The sequence below is a fragment of the Danio aesculapii genome, chromosome 21 (assembly GCF_903798145.1).
Source record: "Danio aesculapii chromosome 21, fDanAes4.1, whole genome shotgun sequence".
Taxonomy (NCBI): Eukaryota; Metazoa; Chordata; class Actinopteri; order Cypriniformes; family Danionidae; genus Danio; species Danio aesculapii.
Window position 1 is genome coordinate 30,760,807 of NC_079455.1, and position 17,914 is coordinate 30,778,720.

The following is a 17,914-nucleotide window of genomic DNA, read 5'->3' on the forward strand; positions in this document are numbered from 1 at the left end:
GATTATTTGTGTTCTGAACGTTTAAATCACACCGGTGTGATAGTACTTTCCAGAGTCCAGCCAAGACTGATCACTCCGGTGTAATTGTATGTATAAAAGGGTTAAACCTCAGACAGACTCTACCATTGATCAAGCAATTCGAACAACCTTTTAAAAGATTTTACTTTGTAACTCAAGGAAAAAAAGACAAAAAGAGTTTTTACAATAAGGTAGTGGCACTGCAGATATTTAAAATTTTGACGTCAAATGTAGATTTGGTATGATACGTTTCATTGGGTGTAGGCACATCTACAGTAGAAGTCAGAATTATTAGCCCTCCTGAATTATAAGCCCCCCTGTATATTTTTCCCTAATTTCTGTTTAATAGAAAGAAGATTTTTTAACACAGTTCTAAACATAACTGATGTCTTTAATCTTTTCCACGACGACAGTACATCATATTTTACTAGATATTTTTCAAGATACTAGTATTCAGCTTAAAATCCTATTTAAAAGCTTCACTAGCTTAATTAGGTTAATTAGGCAAGTTAGGGTAATTAGGCAAGTCATTGTATAATGATGATTTGTTCTGTAGACAATCGAAAAAAAAAAAGATTGCTTAAGCGAGCTAATAATATTGACCTGAAAATATTTTTTAGAAATTAAAAACTGCTTTTATTCTAGCCGAAATAATACCCCTGAAGAAAAAATATTATAGGAAATACTGTGAAAAATTCCTTGCTCTGTTAAACATCATTTAGGAAAAAATTCACAGGAGAGCTAATCATTTTTGCCTAATATAAAATCCATCTTGTAGACAGCTATGGACTTTGTAATTATGCAGATCTTACACATACAAAGATATAGTCAAAGCAAAGCATTAAAAACCATCAATGCAGTCCAAAAGCACATAAATTAAGACTCGTTTGTGATTTTCTTTACATGGTTGTATAAGAGTCTTTGGGTGTTCATAAGATCATGATTCGTCGACAGGTGCCCAGCTTTGTAACATCTTCCAGATACATTTCCCGTTGGATTATGTTCTGTGGTCTGAAGGTCTCAGTTGCTCTGTTGAGGCCGTGAGGTCGCTGTGTGCCCGAGGCTGACTGGCAGTTCTTCCTCTGACACCAAACCATCATCTGAGAAGGAGAACGCTCTTTCTGAGACGTGTGAAAAACTCAATTCCAGCAGTGTGCGCACCGTGCTGCCATAATTACATCACAGCCCCCCTGCTGAGGGCGAGAAGTCTCACTCACACTCTCCCTCTCCACCGCTGTCTACTGTTCATCCACTCTTCCAGTTTGTATTGGGAGTGCCAAAAATTTATTTACGATTGAGTGATTGATTATCCTTTAAATCCATTAAAGCTTTTGCTGGACAATTAAGCATTGATGTCATTTACATAGTTGGTCATACTTTCCAATAAGGTTTCATTAGTTAATGTTAGTTAATGTATTTACAAACATGAACTAAGAACAATGCTTGTACAGCATTAGTTAATCATAGTTCATCATTTACTTATCCAAATTCATGCTTGCTAGCATTAGTTGACGCACCATGAGGTAACATGAATTAACAATGAACTTTTATTAACTAACATTAACTAACATGAACAAATACTGTAATAAATGTGTTGTTTATTGTTTGTTCATGTTAGTGAATGCATTAACTAATAAAACCTTACTGTAAAGTGTTTTTCAGGCACTTGGTGTTTTGCACACGCTCAGAAATAAAGGTACTGCTGCCACCTTTTCTAAAGGTTCACATTTGTACCTAAGGGGTCCATATTTTTACCTCAATGGTTTATTTTATTACCTAAACATTTCAAGTAATATGTGTCATTAGCTATGTTTCCATCTAGAGATTCAAATTAGATTCATTCGCAATATTTGGAATGGTGGTAACTGGTGGCAAATATCAAAAAAAAAAAAAGTGTAATTTGCTGCGGTAGAAGAAGCCACTGTGGGGTTTTATCTTACATAATAAATTACTTTAACAAAATACACATGCAGTGGCTTTTGGATTAACAAGACCTCTCACTTTGGAGGTCATATACCGAACTATTCCCATTTTTGCAATGACCAATACAACATTTCAGATGTTTTATGACGTGGTCTGTTTGTTGGTTTGTCCATTGATGTCGTTCCATCACACCCATTTTTGTTAAGTTTATCCTACTTAGTTATGTGCAGGCTTTTATATGCATTTTCAAAATGTATGCACATCTTGGTGTTTCCATTAAGAATTTTTTATGCAATATTCCAAAATGCTCATAAAAATAGCTGGATTGAAACATAGAATTACCAATATGGACCCTTTTAGTTAAAAAATATGTACCTTTTAAAATGGTACTAACCATAAGTGTTGCTAGGCCCCCTATATTTCTACTCAGCCCCTCTAAAACTTTTGCGATTAGCTCATGAACGACACTAAATTATCGCCTCAGTCTTCTTCAAATTCTTCTTTGAAAACGGCAGCAGAATTCGGCTCCTCCTCATCTTTTATTTTTCATTTGATCAACAAACCACAGCTGTGGAGAGCGAGAGAACGAGGTGTGTGTTTATCGATAAATTGCTATAATTTCTGATTATTTGCAGATCTTTGCTATAGATACGCTTGTGTCACCTGTATCCCAATGTTATGGAGAAGCAGTCAGGTTTTATCAGCGTTCACCTCATCAGCACAGCTGTTTCCTCCAGCGAAAAATGTAACTCTTATTGAACATTTCTCTATTTTATTATTCAAAATGAACTACCAATATAAAACACATCACAGTGTGTGTGGCATTAACTATACCATACAGTCAAGGACTAAACACAGTGACAGAACCACTTAGAGAATGTACTCATTTTAATTGTCACTGAGTCACTGACAGAGATAGAAATATCAAGTGTGGTCTAGTATTAAAAAATACTTCTTATTTATTATTATGATTCAGATTGTGAAATATGTGAATTAGCGAAGTTTAAAAATATATATGTACAGTTGAAGTCAGAATTATTAACCCCCTTTGATTTTTTTTTTCTTTTTTAAATATTTCCCAAAATATGTTTAACAGAGCAAGAAAATTTTCACAGTATGTCTGATAATATTTTTTCTTCTGGAGAAGGTCTTATTTGTTTTATTTAAGCTAGAATAAAAGCAGTTTAAAGAACAAACCATAGTTATACAATAACTTGCCTAATTACCCTAACCTGCCTAGTTAACCTAATTAACCCAGTTAAGCCTTAAAATGTCACTTTAAGCTGTATAGAAGTGTCTTGAAAAATATCTAGTAAAATATTATTTACTGTCATCATGGCAAATATAAAATAAATCAGTTATTAGAAATGAGTTATTAAAACTATTATGTTTAGAAATGTGTTGAAAAAATCCCCTCTCTGTCTAACAGAAATTGGGGAAAAAATAAACAGGGGGGCTAATAATTCTGACTTTAACTGTATATTTATGGTATTTAACTAAAAAAGTGGCATTTTATTTATTTAATACATGTTAACAAAAATGCACTTAAATATAGAAAGTGGTTTTTACTACAGTAAACAGTTGGGTTGAGCCTATTTGGCTCATTCAGAAGTCAAATGGCTATGCCTGTCTTTGCAATACAGTGGAGTACTAGTATACAACCCTGCCAAATTAAAATGTAAAAATAAAACATGTTTAAGTGTATTATTATTAAATTACTACTTGTAATATTAGGTTTTTTTTATATATATATATATATATATATATATAATTTTTACCTCATAAGGAGCTAAGCCCCCGTAAAATGAAAATCCTGAAATCGCCCCTTGTACCACCCCAGTGAGAGCTCCTGTACATTTATTTCTGTGAATGCAGTTTGTTTGTTGGCTCATTTGGCTGCTCTTTGCCTCCTGAGCAGAGAAAACATTCAGCTGTCAGTCATAAGTGTACATTATCTAACTCACCATTTCAGCTAAGAGCCCCTCACTGCTTCAATCCAGTTTATCGGAGGACTGTGATTTGTTTGTTAAAACAGATTGGCTAAACCTGTCAACTCATTTAAATGTTGTTTTTTAAGCTTGTGTTGCTGAAAATCAGGAGTTTATTAGAAGTTTCTCAAATGGCAGTTTGATATTACATGGCAAACAGTTTGCTATAAAATCTATTTCATCGATTTTATTTAATGATATAATTTTATATTTTCTATAATTAAAAAAAAATAATTTAATTATTTTAAACATTTTATTTTTATAACTGAATAAAATATAAATGTATTGTAAATACATTTTCCAGTGATGGGATGCTGCTGGAAGGGCATCCGCTGCGTAAAAAAATGTGCTGGATAAGTTGGCAGTTCATTCCGCTGTGGCGACTCCTGATTAATAAAGGGACTGAGCCGAAAAGAAAATGAATGAATGAATGAATGAATGTAAACACATCTATTTGTAGTGTAGTGCAGCAGTTCTGAATGAAACAGCTCCTTTAAACTTTGACTTTTTGAGTGTTTGCAGAGCCAATAGGAGAGGTGGAGGCATTGCTGCCCTGTTTAAAGATGTCTATGAGTGTAAACAAGTGTCATTTGGTGACTTTTTGTCTTTTGAATATCTGAGTATAGCGCTAAAAGGTGCTCCACGTATCTTACTGATCATTATCTACAGACCTCCAAAATATTCTCCAGCTTTTATTGATGATTTTACAGAGCTGTTATCATTAGTAACCTCTGAATTTGACTATTTTACCATTGCTGGGGATTTTAATATTCACATTGATAATCCAGAAATCAATGCTGTAAAAGAACTGATGACTGTTTTGAACACTTTTGATCTGACTCAGCATGTTCAAGGACCCACACACAATCGTGGACACACTCTTGATCTACTTATAACTAAGGGTTTACACATTTCATCAACTGTTGTTAAGGATGTTGCACTATCTGATCATTTCTGTATTTTCTTTGATATATTGATCACTCCAGCTATTAAAGACAGATCTGTCTCTGTCAGAAAGAGATGCATAAATGAGAACACTAATGAGCAGTTTATGAAGGCCATATCGCTAGCACCAAGTATATCTGCAGACTCTGTTGATTCTCTTCTTGATTTGTTTAACTCTAAAGTTAAGAATGTCATAGATGACATTGCTCCTGTTAAAGCCAAGAAGATAACTAGCACCCAAAGGGGATCTTGGACTAGGTCCCCAATAATACAAATGGCGAAAAGACAGTGCAGAAAAGCTGAGCGTATGTGGAGAAAGACGAAACTAGTAATCCATTATAATATCTATAAAGACAGTCTTCGTGCTTTTAATATGGAACTAAAAAATGCTAGGCAGACTTTCTTTTCAAGCCTTATAAACAGCAACGTAAACAATGCTCGTAAACTCTTTGCAACGATAGAGAAACTCACAACCCCCCCCAGTCGGATTCCCAGTGAGCTACTCTCTGAAAGCAAATGTAATGAGTTTGCTCATTTCTTTACTGACAAGATCAATAATATCAGAAAGACAATCAGCTCATCCAATCAGCCAAATTGTGTCGACGTCAGACTAGCTCAACCACAACTTAAGAAATCAGACATTATGTCCGATTTCATGGCAATTAATGGCAAAATCTTAGAAGAGATCGTGCAAATTATGAAAACATCAACCTGCAGTCTTGACACGCTCCCCACATCATTCTTTAAAACGGTGTTTACCTGTTTAGAAATGGATCTTCTAAAAGTGGTAAATGCTTCACTTCTCTCGGGGATTTTTCCTAACTCACTTAAAACTGCAGTTGTTAAACCCCTCTTGAAGAAGAGCAACCTGGATAACACCATATTGAGCAATTACAGGCCCATCTCAAATCTCCCTTTCATTGGCAAAATCATTGAAAAAGTTGTTTTTAACCAGGTTAACAAGTTCCTAAACTACAAGGGGTGTTTAGACAATTTTCAATCTGGTTTCAGACCACATCACAGTACAGAGAGCGCCCTTATAAAGATAATCAATGACATCCGTCTAAATACAGATTCAGGCAAACTAACAGTGCTGGTACTGCTCGATCTCAGTGCTGCATTTGACACTGTCGATCACAGCATACTTCTGGATAGGCTGGAAAACTGGGTTGGGCTGTCTGGGACGGTCCTCAAATGGTTCAGATCTTACCTTGAAGGAAGAGGTTACTATGTCAGTATAGGTGACCATAGGTCGAGGTGGACACCCATGACCTGTGGAGTCCCACAAGGCTCGATTCTGGCACCTCTCCTGTTCAACCTTTATATGCTCCCTCTGAGCCAAATAATGAGAAAGAACCAAATCTCCTACCACAGCTATGCTGATGACACTCAGATCTACCTAGCCTTACTGCCTAATGACTACAGCCCCATTGACACCCTCTGCCAATGCATTGATGAAATTAACAATTGGATGTGCCAAAACTTTCTTCAGTTAAACAAAGAGAAAACTGAAGTCATTGCGTTTGGGAACAGAGATGAGGTTCTCAAGGTGAATGCGTACCTTGGCTCTAAGGGTCAAACAACAAAAAATAAGGTCAAGAATCTTGGTGTGACTCTGGAGTCAGATCTGAGTTTCAATAGTCATATCAAAGCAGTTAGTAAATCAGCATACTATCATCTCAAAAACATTGCAAGAATTAGATGCTTTGTTTCCAGTGAAGACTTAGAGAAACTTGTTCATGCTTTTATCAGCAGCAGGGTGGATTACTGTAATGGCCTCCTCACTGGCCTTCCCAAAAAGACAGTCAGACAGTTGCAGCTCATCCAGAACGCTGCGGCCAGAATTCTGACCAGAACCAGGAAATCAGAGCACATCACACCTGTCCTCAGGTCTTTACACTGGCTCCCAGTCACATTTAGAATAGATTTTAAAGTATTATTACTGGTCTATAAATCACTAAATGGCCTAGGACCTCAATACATTACAGATATGCTCACTGAATACAAACCCAACAGATCACTCAGATCTTTAGGATCAAATAGATTAGAAATCCCAAGAGTTCAGTCAAAGCAGGGTGAATCGGCTTTCAGCTACTACGCCCCTCACTGCTGGAATCAGCTTCCAGAAATGATCAGATGTGCTCCAACATTAGGCACATTCAAATCAAGACTGAAAACACATCTGTTTAGCTGTGCCTTTACTGAATGAGCACTGTGCTACGTCCGACAGATCGAACTACTATGTTTTTCTCTTCTTTTTAATTCTTTTATAACACATTTTATCAGCTTTTATTTTATTTTATTTTTATTCTTACCATTTTTATGTTTGTTTTTATTTCTCTTATAATTGTTTCTTTTATTCCTGTTTATGTAAAGCACTTTGAATTGCCACTGTGTATGAAATGTGCTATATAAATAAACTTGCCTTGCCTTGCCTTATTTAAACATTCTTGTATTCAATTTTATTAATATGATTTGTTTTGTACATTTACTTCAGTGGATTATTTGCCATTTCTTTCTTTTCTTTCTGTGGTTGAAATTTATAAGTGATTTTAGAGTAGAAACTTCCTAAAATCCTAAACATTTAGTATATCCTCTTCAACGCAATTCACAACATCACCACTTTCATAGCCTTCAAGTATGCCTATGGAATATCTGCCAGCTAATTCACTATTGGTAAGATGACCAATCTGTTTGGCTTATAATAAGATTGTGTATTATATAAGCTTTCTAAAGACTCATCTTATAGGATTCTTGCAGTAAGATAAGACTCCGCTTGCCTGAGGTTTGGATAGAGACCTGCAGAAAAAAAGGCCATTATTATTTTGAATGTAGCAGAGAGGCTGCCAGCAAAGAGGAGAGATTTTTAATATCCCGCTTATCGATGACAGAATATATCTCTACATGAGGGCATCGAGCTCAGGCACAGGAAATGTGCCCGAGAACCATATTTGCGGCAAAACCCCATACATCAGAGACAATATATAATATCTATACATGTGCTGATATTCAATAATACAATACATTGTGAAAATGAACATGCATGCTATCGTTATCTTAATAAGCCATGCATGAACATTTAATGAGACTTTATTGTAAAGTGTTACTTATTGTACTTAATTTGTTTACACTGGACATTAATGCACACCGGTCACTTTATTAGGTACACCTTACTAGTACCCTTTTACCTTGAGAACTACCTTAATACTACCTTCTACCTTCGTGGCATAGATTCAACAAGGTATTGGAAATATTCCTCAGAGATTTTGGTCCATATTTACAGATGACATAATTTGTCAGCTGCACATTCATGATGCGAATCTCCCGTTCCACCACATCCCAAATGTGCTCTTTTGGATTGAGATCTGGTGACTGTGAAGGCTGTTTGAGTACAGTGAACTTATTGTCATGTTCAAGAAACCAGTCTGAGATAATTCGCACCTTATGAGTTGGCGCGTTATCCTGCTGGAAGTAGTCATCAGAAGATGGGTACACTGTGGTCATAAAGGGATGGATATGTTCAGAAACAATACTTGTGTTGGCACGATGCTCAGTTGGTACTAATAGACCTAAAGTGTACCAAAAAAATATCCCTCACTCCATTACACCACCACCAACAGCCTGAACCATTGATACAAGACAAGGCAGAATGGATTCCGGCTTTCATGTTGTTGACTCCAAATTCTGACCCTACCATCCGAATGTCGCTGCAGAAAGTGAAACTCATCAAACCAGGCAACGTTTTTTCAATCTTCTATTGTTGAAGTTTGGTGAGCCTGTGCAAATAGTAGCATCAGTTTCCTCAGTCTCCATACCTCGGTTGTAACAGGTAGTTATTTGAGTAACTGTTGTCATTCTATCAGCTTGAATTAGTCTGGCCATTCTCCTCTGGTATCAACAAGGCATTTGCGCCCACAGAACTGCCGCTCACTGGATATTTTCCCTTTTTCGGACCATTCTCTGTAAACCCTAGAGATGGTTGTGCATGAAAATCCCAGTAGATCAGCAGTTTCTGCCTGTCTGGCACTGACAACCATGCCACGTTCAAAATGACTTAAATCCTCTTTCATCCCCATTTTGATGCTCGGTTTGAGCTGCAGCAGATCGTCTTGACCATGTCTACATACCTAAATACATTGAGCTGCTGCCATGTGATTGGCTGATTTAGAAATTTGTGTTAATGAGCAAATGGACAGGCGTACCTAATAAAGTGGTCGGTGAGTGTATGTACTATAAATATCAACCCCTATTAAGTAATATAAGTTGTTTTTTTCATATTATACTTTTAAAAGTACCCCTTTTTGCATGTTATGTTAATATCATAAGAAAACAGTGAATTGTGATAAAATCTTCAGCAATTATTGCAACAAGAATATTCGATTCTGTCATATGCCTAATAATAATAAAATACACAATTTAAACATTTTCCAAATTTTCCTTCAACAACAGCACCGAAAATATGCTAACACTTTACAATAAGGTTCCATTAGTAAATGTTAATGTATTTAATAACTTGAACAAACAATGAGCACTGCTTTAATTACAGTATTTATTAATCTTTGTTATGAAAAAAATGTTCATTGTTCATGCTCACAGTGCATACATGTTAAAAAGCACACTTTGGTTAATAAATACTGTACAAGTATTGCTCACTCTTAATTCATGTTAGCATAATACAATATCTAACCATAAATAATTTGAAAAAAAAGATGATCTGGCATCCTTATGATCTAGTAATAATCATATTTAGCAAATGTTGCAATGTTCACAGTGCATTAACTAATGTTAAATAGCACAACTATGGATTTTAATAAGCCATTAGTACATACTGATCTATGTTTAATAAATACTGTACTTGTATTGCTCATTCTTAATTCATGTTAGCATAATACATTATCTAACCATAACTAATGAACCAAAAAAGATGATCTGGCATCCTTATTATTTAGTAACATTCATATTTAGCAAATGTTTTAATGTTCACAGTTCATTAACTAATGTTAAAAAGCACAACTATGGTTAATAAATACTGTACAAGTATGGCTTATTCTTAATTCATGTTAGCATAATGCATTATCTAATCAGAAATAATAGACCGAAAAAAGACTATCTGGCATCCCTATTATCAAATAAGAATCATATTGAGCAAATGTTGCAACGTTCACAGTGCATTAACTAATGTTAAAAAGCTACTATGGATTTTATTAAGGCATTAGTACATGTTGATCTATGTTTAATAAATACTATACAAGTATTGCTCATTCTTAATTCATGTTAGCATAATATATTATCTAACCATAAATAATGGACCGAAAAAGGTGATCTGGCAATCTTATTATCAAGTAATAATCATATTAAGCAAATGTTGCATATTAATTTTCTCAGAATGTATGTTTGCATGTAATGACTTTCTCTTTAGCTTATGCATCTGCTCTTTATACTGTGAAAGCAGCATTGCATTTATTTAATCTGAAATATACAGTATGTGTGTGAAATATGCTCACTCTCAGGGAGCTCCAGCAGAGGGCGCTGTTATCGCCAAACAAGAGTACATTTTCCAGAAAAGGTCAACTTCATTATAAAAGAAGAATGTGTCAAACTTTGCTAAGTCTTCCTCTATGTCTAATGTTGGCTCTCCTCTGTTTGGGCAGTGAGCTGGATAGATTGCGGGGGTTTTTGCAGCAGCTCTATCATATTTAATGGGGCATATCTACTCTGCATGATCCTCTCGCTATATCCTCTTCTCCCTTTCCACACATCCATCTTTCCTTCAATCTCTCACCCTCTTTCTCTTCATACCGACAAATCAGATCATGCGTCAGTGAAGAAAGATGCTCCTCTGCCAAATATAAAAACTGTGACTTTTATATAAGCTTTCCGGGTTTACCTACTTCAAGTTGGTTGTTGTCATTAAATGGAAAGATTAGAGTTGCACTTAGAGACTTTTTTTATTCAGTCAATCTCAGTTTTTAAACTTACACATAAACTGCACTGAAAATAATTTGAGCAAGTGTTTACAGAGGACAGAGATGCTGTAGACTAGCAGAGGACGTGAAGCTTTCTTGATTTTTTTTTTTCAACACTAAATAAATGATTGTATTGACTAGACTTTTGTGTTTGGGCAGATTTCATTATTTCTCATGTTTAATTTATTGCTTGGACTTTTACAAGTTTCAAAAAGTATAATAAAATAAAAGTAGTATATTTGATCATTTCCAAAGCTAGACTTTATTTATACTTAATTTAATAAACATGGGCTTCATTCAGCATAGTTGTGCATCTGTTTTATTTTATTTACATCTCTTGAACTTTTTCAGAAAAGTTTAGATGGTGCTTTTTTTTAGATTGTCTTGGTAAAATGCATATTAAAGGGATAGTTCTCTCTAAACAAAACATCATAAAATCATAGACTCAACCTCCACTTGTTCCAAAACTGTTTAACTTTCTTTCTTATGTTGAACACAAAAGAAGATATTCTGAAGAAAGCTGGAAACTTGTGACCATTGACTTCCATTGTATTTGTTTACTCCTACTGCGGATGTCAATAGTTATCATATTTAACATTCTTTAATGTATCTTCTTCAGAATAAAGAAACAGATAAAAGGTTTAGAATCACATGAGGGTGAGTAAATAATGAGTAAATTAAAATTTGAGGTTGAACTATGAAACTATGGAAACATAGAAAGGGTTTTGGGGTGGAGAGTGAGGTGTGTGGTCATGAGATTTTGGGCAGCGGCGATGATCGGATACTATACCAAAGTTGACGACCGTGTGGGGGTGTAGCAGACTGTACCAAAAAGATGAGGGCTGGGGGGGGGGCTACATATGTTACACAAAGATGAAGTCAGATCCTTATGTTTTTACTTTTGAAATTAAACGATGCAATTTTAAACAAACTAATGCACCGTATACAGCATTTTGTGCAGATCAATATTACTGGTTGCTTTTAATTTGAAATCATTCAGCCTTTGTAAAAAATACATCATTTAGTTAAAAAGCTCATTTAAATGTTTTTTTTCCCCCTTGTTTCTGGCTTACAATATTTTGCAAACCAGGCTCATTGTAAATATGTGCCTACATTATGCAAGACGTAAAATACGTTGCTTCTGGTACGTTTCCTTGCACGTTTCAGACGATAAAAACGAGGGTGCTGTCAACATTTTGTGAATCTGAAAAATGTTACTTAAGGTACGTTTTGTTATATGTGTCAGATACACATCCTTCTTGTCCTTCACCTAGACAAACAAATGAACCACTGACCTAAACCCTTCCCTAAATCTAGCCAATAGTGTTTTCAAAAGCAAATATAAGAGAAAAGTACTCTACAACCATTTAGTTTGACCTTTATTTTACTATTTTACATTCCTTTTTTTAATCTTTTTTGGAACCACAGTCTCGAAACCAAGCAGTCTGCATTATAAGTACAACACTGAGCAAACTGACCACGCCAGAAAAAATGTTCAAGATAGATGGATGACAAACATATTCAATTGAATAAAAAACACTGTTAGATTTTGTGGTATTTATTTTGTGTTGTGCAAAGAACTGAGAATACTCCTTTTGTATTAGAAATGAATGCAAATGAGCAGATACTTGCACTGAAATAATGCTCATTTACATATTTAAACAGAACATCATAGAAAAACTGGAATGCAAAACAATGTGATCAATCAACTAGGGAAGCATGGTGGTAACTATTAGTATTTATTTATGTTTTACCCTATTCACCTGCAGTGTGTTGTCTTAATGGGACGATGTGATTCACAGGCACATTTGCACACACACAGTGTTCGGCTGGTTCCACTCCAGTGCTCTGAGGACACGCGGGCACATGTGCTCCGCTCCACACTGCCATCGCCTTGGCAACATCTAATGGCTGTCATCTCGCCAGTGTCACTGTGATGATGGGATTAGATTAGATTAGGTTATGCTGATTTCCCAGAACATAAACACACGCAACACCGCAAGATGACAGGCTGCTTGAGTGAGGTTTCTTGCGATGGCTAGCGTATATGAGTCACTGACCTAAAAGGCAGATCTAGTCATTTGATACAGTCGGAGATGCGAGTTAAAGATATACATTGTTTTGTTTGTTATCTTGCTTGCCTTACTGGTGTATGGTGATTGCTAATTCTCTTGTTATGGTAGCATTTCAGAAACCCAAATAATAGTGTGTTAAATGATGAATGTGTAAAACAATTAATAAAGTATAATTGATGTTTATTTCTAATAACTGAATAATAATAATAGTAATAATAATAATAATAATAATAATAATTACTACTACTACTACTAATAATAATATTAATACTACTAATAATATTTACTACTACTACTAATAATAATGATAATAATAATATGAATACTAATAATAATAATAATAATAATAATTACTACTACTACTAATAATAATAATATTAATACTACTAATAATATTTACTACTACTACTAATAATAATAATAATGATAATAATAATAATACTACTACTAATAATAATAATAATAATAATTACTACTACTAATAATTATAATAATAATATTAATACTACTTTTAATATTTACTACTACTATTAATAATAATGATAATAATAATATTAATACTAATAGTAATATTTACAACAACAACAACTACTACTACTACTACTAGTACTACTACTACTACTACTACTACTACTACTACTACTACTAATATTAATAATAATAATAATAATATTTACAACAACAACAACTACTACTACTACTACTACAACTACAACTACTACTACTACTACTACTAATACTACTTCTAATAATACTAATCATAATAATAATATTTACAACAACAACAACTACTACTACTACTACAACTACTACTACTACTATTACTACTACTACTACTACTAATAATGATATTAACAACTACTACTACTACTACTACTACTACTACTACTACTACTACTACTAATAATAATAATAATAATAATATTTACAACAACAACTACTACTACAACTACTACTACTATTACTACTACTACTAATAATAATAATATTAACAACAACAACAACTACTACTACTACTACTACTACTACTACTACTACTAATAATAATAATAATATTTACAACAACTACTACTATTACTACTACTACTACTAATAATAATAGTGAATTATCACATAAAATTGTAATATAATTATAATAATAGTGATAAGTGGTCATGAATCATTATTCATACAACAAAATATTAAAATAGTTTTTTCTTAGAATTTAGTCGAGGGCAGCACGGTGGCGCAGGGGGTAGCACAATCGCCTCAAAGCAAGAAGGTCGCTGGTTCGAGCCTCGGCTGGGTCAGTTGGCATTTTTGTGTGGAGCTTGCATGTTCTCCTTGTGTTTACGTGGGTTTTCTCCGTATGCTCTGGTTTCCCTCACAGTCCAAAGACATGCGCTAGGTGAATTGGGTAGGCTAAATTAACCGTAGTGTATGTGTGCAGGAGTGTGTATGGATGTTTTCCTGTGATGGGTTGCAGTTGGAAGGGCATCCACTGCGTAAAACATTTGCTGAATAAGTTGGCGGTTCATTCCGCTGTGGCGACCCCAGATTAATAAAGGGACTAATCAGAAAAGAAAATGAATGAATGAATGAATAAAATTTTGTTGTAGCAATTGAATTCTTCTTCTTCTTCTTCTTCTTCTTCTTCTTCTTCTTATTCTTATTCTTATTCTTATTCTTATTCTTATTCTTCTTCTTCTTCTTCTTCTTCTTCTTCTTCTTCTTCTTCTTATTCTTCTTCTTCTTCTTCTTCTTCTTCTTCTTATTATTATTCTTATTATTATTATTATAAAATAGTTAATAAATTAATGTGAACTAAATAGTAACGTATTATATGTAATCGCCTCACAGCAAAAAGGTCGCTGGTTCGAGCCCCAGCTGGGTTAATTGGCATTTCTGTGTGGAGTTTGCATGTTCCCCCTGTGTTTACGTGGGTTTCCTCCGGGTGCTTCGGTTTCCCCGACAGTCTAAAGGCATGCAGTGTAGGTGAATAAATTAGCTAAATTGGCCGTAGTGTATGTGAGTGTGTGCAGGAGTGTGTGGGTGTTTCCCGGTGTTGGGTTCCGGCCGGAAGGGCATCCGCTGCATAAAACATATGCTGGATAAGTTGGCGGTTCATTGAATGAATGAAAAGATTTTTTTTTTTTTTAAATAACAGAAGAGTCTTCAATATATAGTCTTCAACTATATATTGTCATTAATTTTACTGAAATCTGTTTATAAATGTAATACAATTACACATAAATACAAATTATAATATATTGTGCCATTCAACATTGTTCTATGTTGAATGAAGAACCCTTACTGATCATGCACTAATATGAATTAAAGGGGACCTATTAAGCCCCTGTTTGCAAGATCTAAAATAAGTCTCTGATGTCCCTAATGTTTGCATGTGACAGTTCAGTTCCAAATACCCCACAAGTAATGCTTTATAGCTCTTTGAAACGACCCCCTTTAGGCTTTGATCCTAATTGTGCCATTTTGGTCGCTTTAAATTCAAATGAGATTGTGCTCCCAGCCCTCTTTTCAAAAGAGGGCGGAGCTACAAATGCCTATGTGTCAGCATAGTGACACATTTTAAAAGAAGACTAACATAATATGCTAATGTGAGAGTCATCGGCTCTAATGGGCGGGGCTTTCTCTCTCTAGTCAAATGTACAAAGGGAGAATGTCAATCAAAGTGTTTCTGTAGACTCTTTTTATGATGTGTGATTATAAAAAATAAAGTTAATAAAGTTTCACACATAATATTCACAGACTGTTGCCGCATAACTGTGTTTAAACCCCTTATAAAAGGGATTTTTCCGTAATGAGTGTGTAAATGTTTCCACTGAACTCTGCATTTTTGTGTTTGTATGACAGAATTTTGACCACAGTGGGCTCACAGTTTGACTTGAGGACGTTGCGGGCCGTCAGAGTGCTGAGACCCCTTAAATTGGTGTCAGGAATACCAAGTAAGTGTCCGACTGTACTGTACACTTCAGTTTACCAGTGATAATGTGGAGCACAAGTAACCAAATCTCTGTTCTGTCTTTAGGTCTTCAAGTAGTATTAAAGTCCATCATGAAGGCCATGGTTCCCCTTCTTCAGATTGGATTGCTGCTCTTCTTTGCCATCGTTATGTTTGCCATTATTGGTGTCGAGTTTTACATGGGCAAGTTCCACTTCACCTGCTTCAAAGTGGACACAGGTTAGTCTGCTTCCTTTTGTGAAAGAAACATACCATTTTTAGTGAAGTCAAATGACCAAAATGCTTTTTTGAGAGCATCTAATATCACCATATAGAATATTCAAAACATTTCTTTGTAGCACACATAAAATAATGACAAATTCAGACTGTCCAAGATAATAAAGACACCAGAAGAAGGAAACTCACTTTGGTGTCATGAAAACATACACACACTTCACGCAGATAATAATGCTCTAAACTCACGTTCTATTTGATTATTAAAACATTACTAGGCCCACACAGACTCTGTGAATTCAGAAATTTGCTGTTTTTTTTTATCCCACTATATATATATATATATATATATATATATATATATATATATATATATATATATATATATATATATATATATATATATATATATATATATATTTTTTTTTTTTAATATATATATATTGAATACCTAAAGATTGATTTTCGTTTATTTATTTGTTTTGTTACACAATTCTGTGTAGATAAAGCAAAAAAATGTCCACAGATTTTGGCCCTGAATTACTCATGTTTATCTATTCATAAACTACATGACAACCCCAAACTAAGTGTGCCTCACACAGGTGAGTGGGCTTGACAAACTACCTGTAGAAAACACACTCTTTTATCCATCTGAGGCTTTAACCGACACTTGCACCAGTTTGGCACTGGACACATTCTTGCAATCATCACAAAAACTGTGCACTGGTGAGTGGGCTTGGCAAACTACATGTAGAAACAAACAAACAAACAAACAAACAAAACACTCTCCCTTAATCTAGCACTTAATATTCTGAGGACTGTGTATTGCCTCTTCTTGTTAAATCGCTAAATGCCTCATCAATGGTAAGTTGCTTTGGACAAAAGTGTCTGCTAAATGACTAAATGTAAGTGTAAACACTGACTTGTTCAAACAAATAACGCTTCAGTGTGTGTGTGTCCATGGTTAAGGTTAACAGGTTAATGAAAATCTAAAGAATGGAAAGAATTGAGAGCTCTGGAAGTTTTATATTTTTGCACTTCTCTTTTCTGAATGAAGATCATTCAAGGCTCTTCCTTTGTTTATGCAATTGACTGCGTGTTTCACTCTTTAGTGGCTGAAATTTACCCTAAAAAGCACTGTTGATTCTTGTGCAGCTTGAGACTGTCATACACCCGGTGCAATAAGGTGCAAGACGTGTTTACTGTGACGTGTTGCTCTTTTCAGACCAATGTAACTCAAATTTTCACATTTTGCTCCACGTTGTTTAAATAGCAAATCCATTTGCGCCACTTTGTGGACTCATGGGTGTTCCGGTCAAGAAAAGAGGTGTGTTAAGGCGCATTGTTGGCACGTTGCTATTTTTAAGGGACTAAAATAGACTGTGCAATAGACCAGTTGAAAGCAGGTCTAAAGTCCAGCACAGAGCGTGTTAGTTAGGCGCCTCGCTTACACATCACTTTAAACTCACAGGATGTACAGCAATACGCCAATATCTTTACAAATGAAAAAAATTAAAGGAATAAAATATTACAAAAATTATTATTTTCTACATAAATATAAAAATGCCTTCATTTCGGTACTGTTACTTCATATATGCATATTTATATTTGTTTTATTAAAAACAGTTTTAGATTTGTCCACCTGTCAGGTTTTGGACCGTATGGGGCATAGGACGTGTGCTTAGATATAACTTTGTTTTTTGACCACATTTCGTTATAATTACTCTTTTATTAGTTTGCTGGAAATTAGAACTGAATTTAGAAATAGTTTTGAAACGAATCTTTCCGCTTAATAAACCAAATTAATTCTGTAGGCTAATGGAT

At 34.6% G+C, this 17,914-nt stretch overlaps 1 protein-coding gene across 1 annotated transcript in view; it reads left to right on the forward strand.

The window, feature by feature from the left end:
* Positions 1-17,914, forward strand: part of cacna1bb (calcium channel, voltage-dependent, N type, alpha 1B subunit, b) — a 262,630-nt gene that overhangs the window by 91,207 nt on the left and 153,509 nt on the right. Inside the window, exons 4-5 of the mRNA XM_056447143.1 lie at positions 15,769-15,860; positions 15,944-16,096. Coding sequence (XP_056303118.1) covers positions 15,769-15,860; positions 15,944-16,096 — 245 coding nt within the window. The remainder of the gene's footprint in view (positions 1-15,768; positions 15,861-15,943; positions 16,097-17,914) is intronic.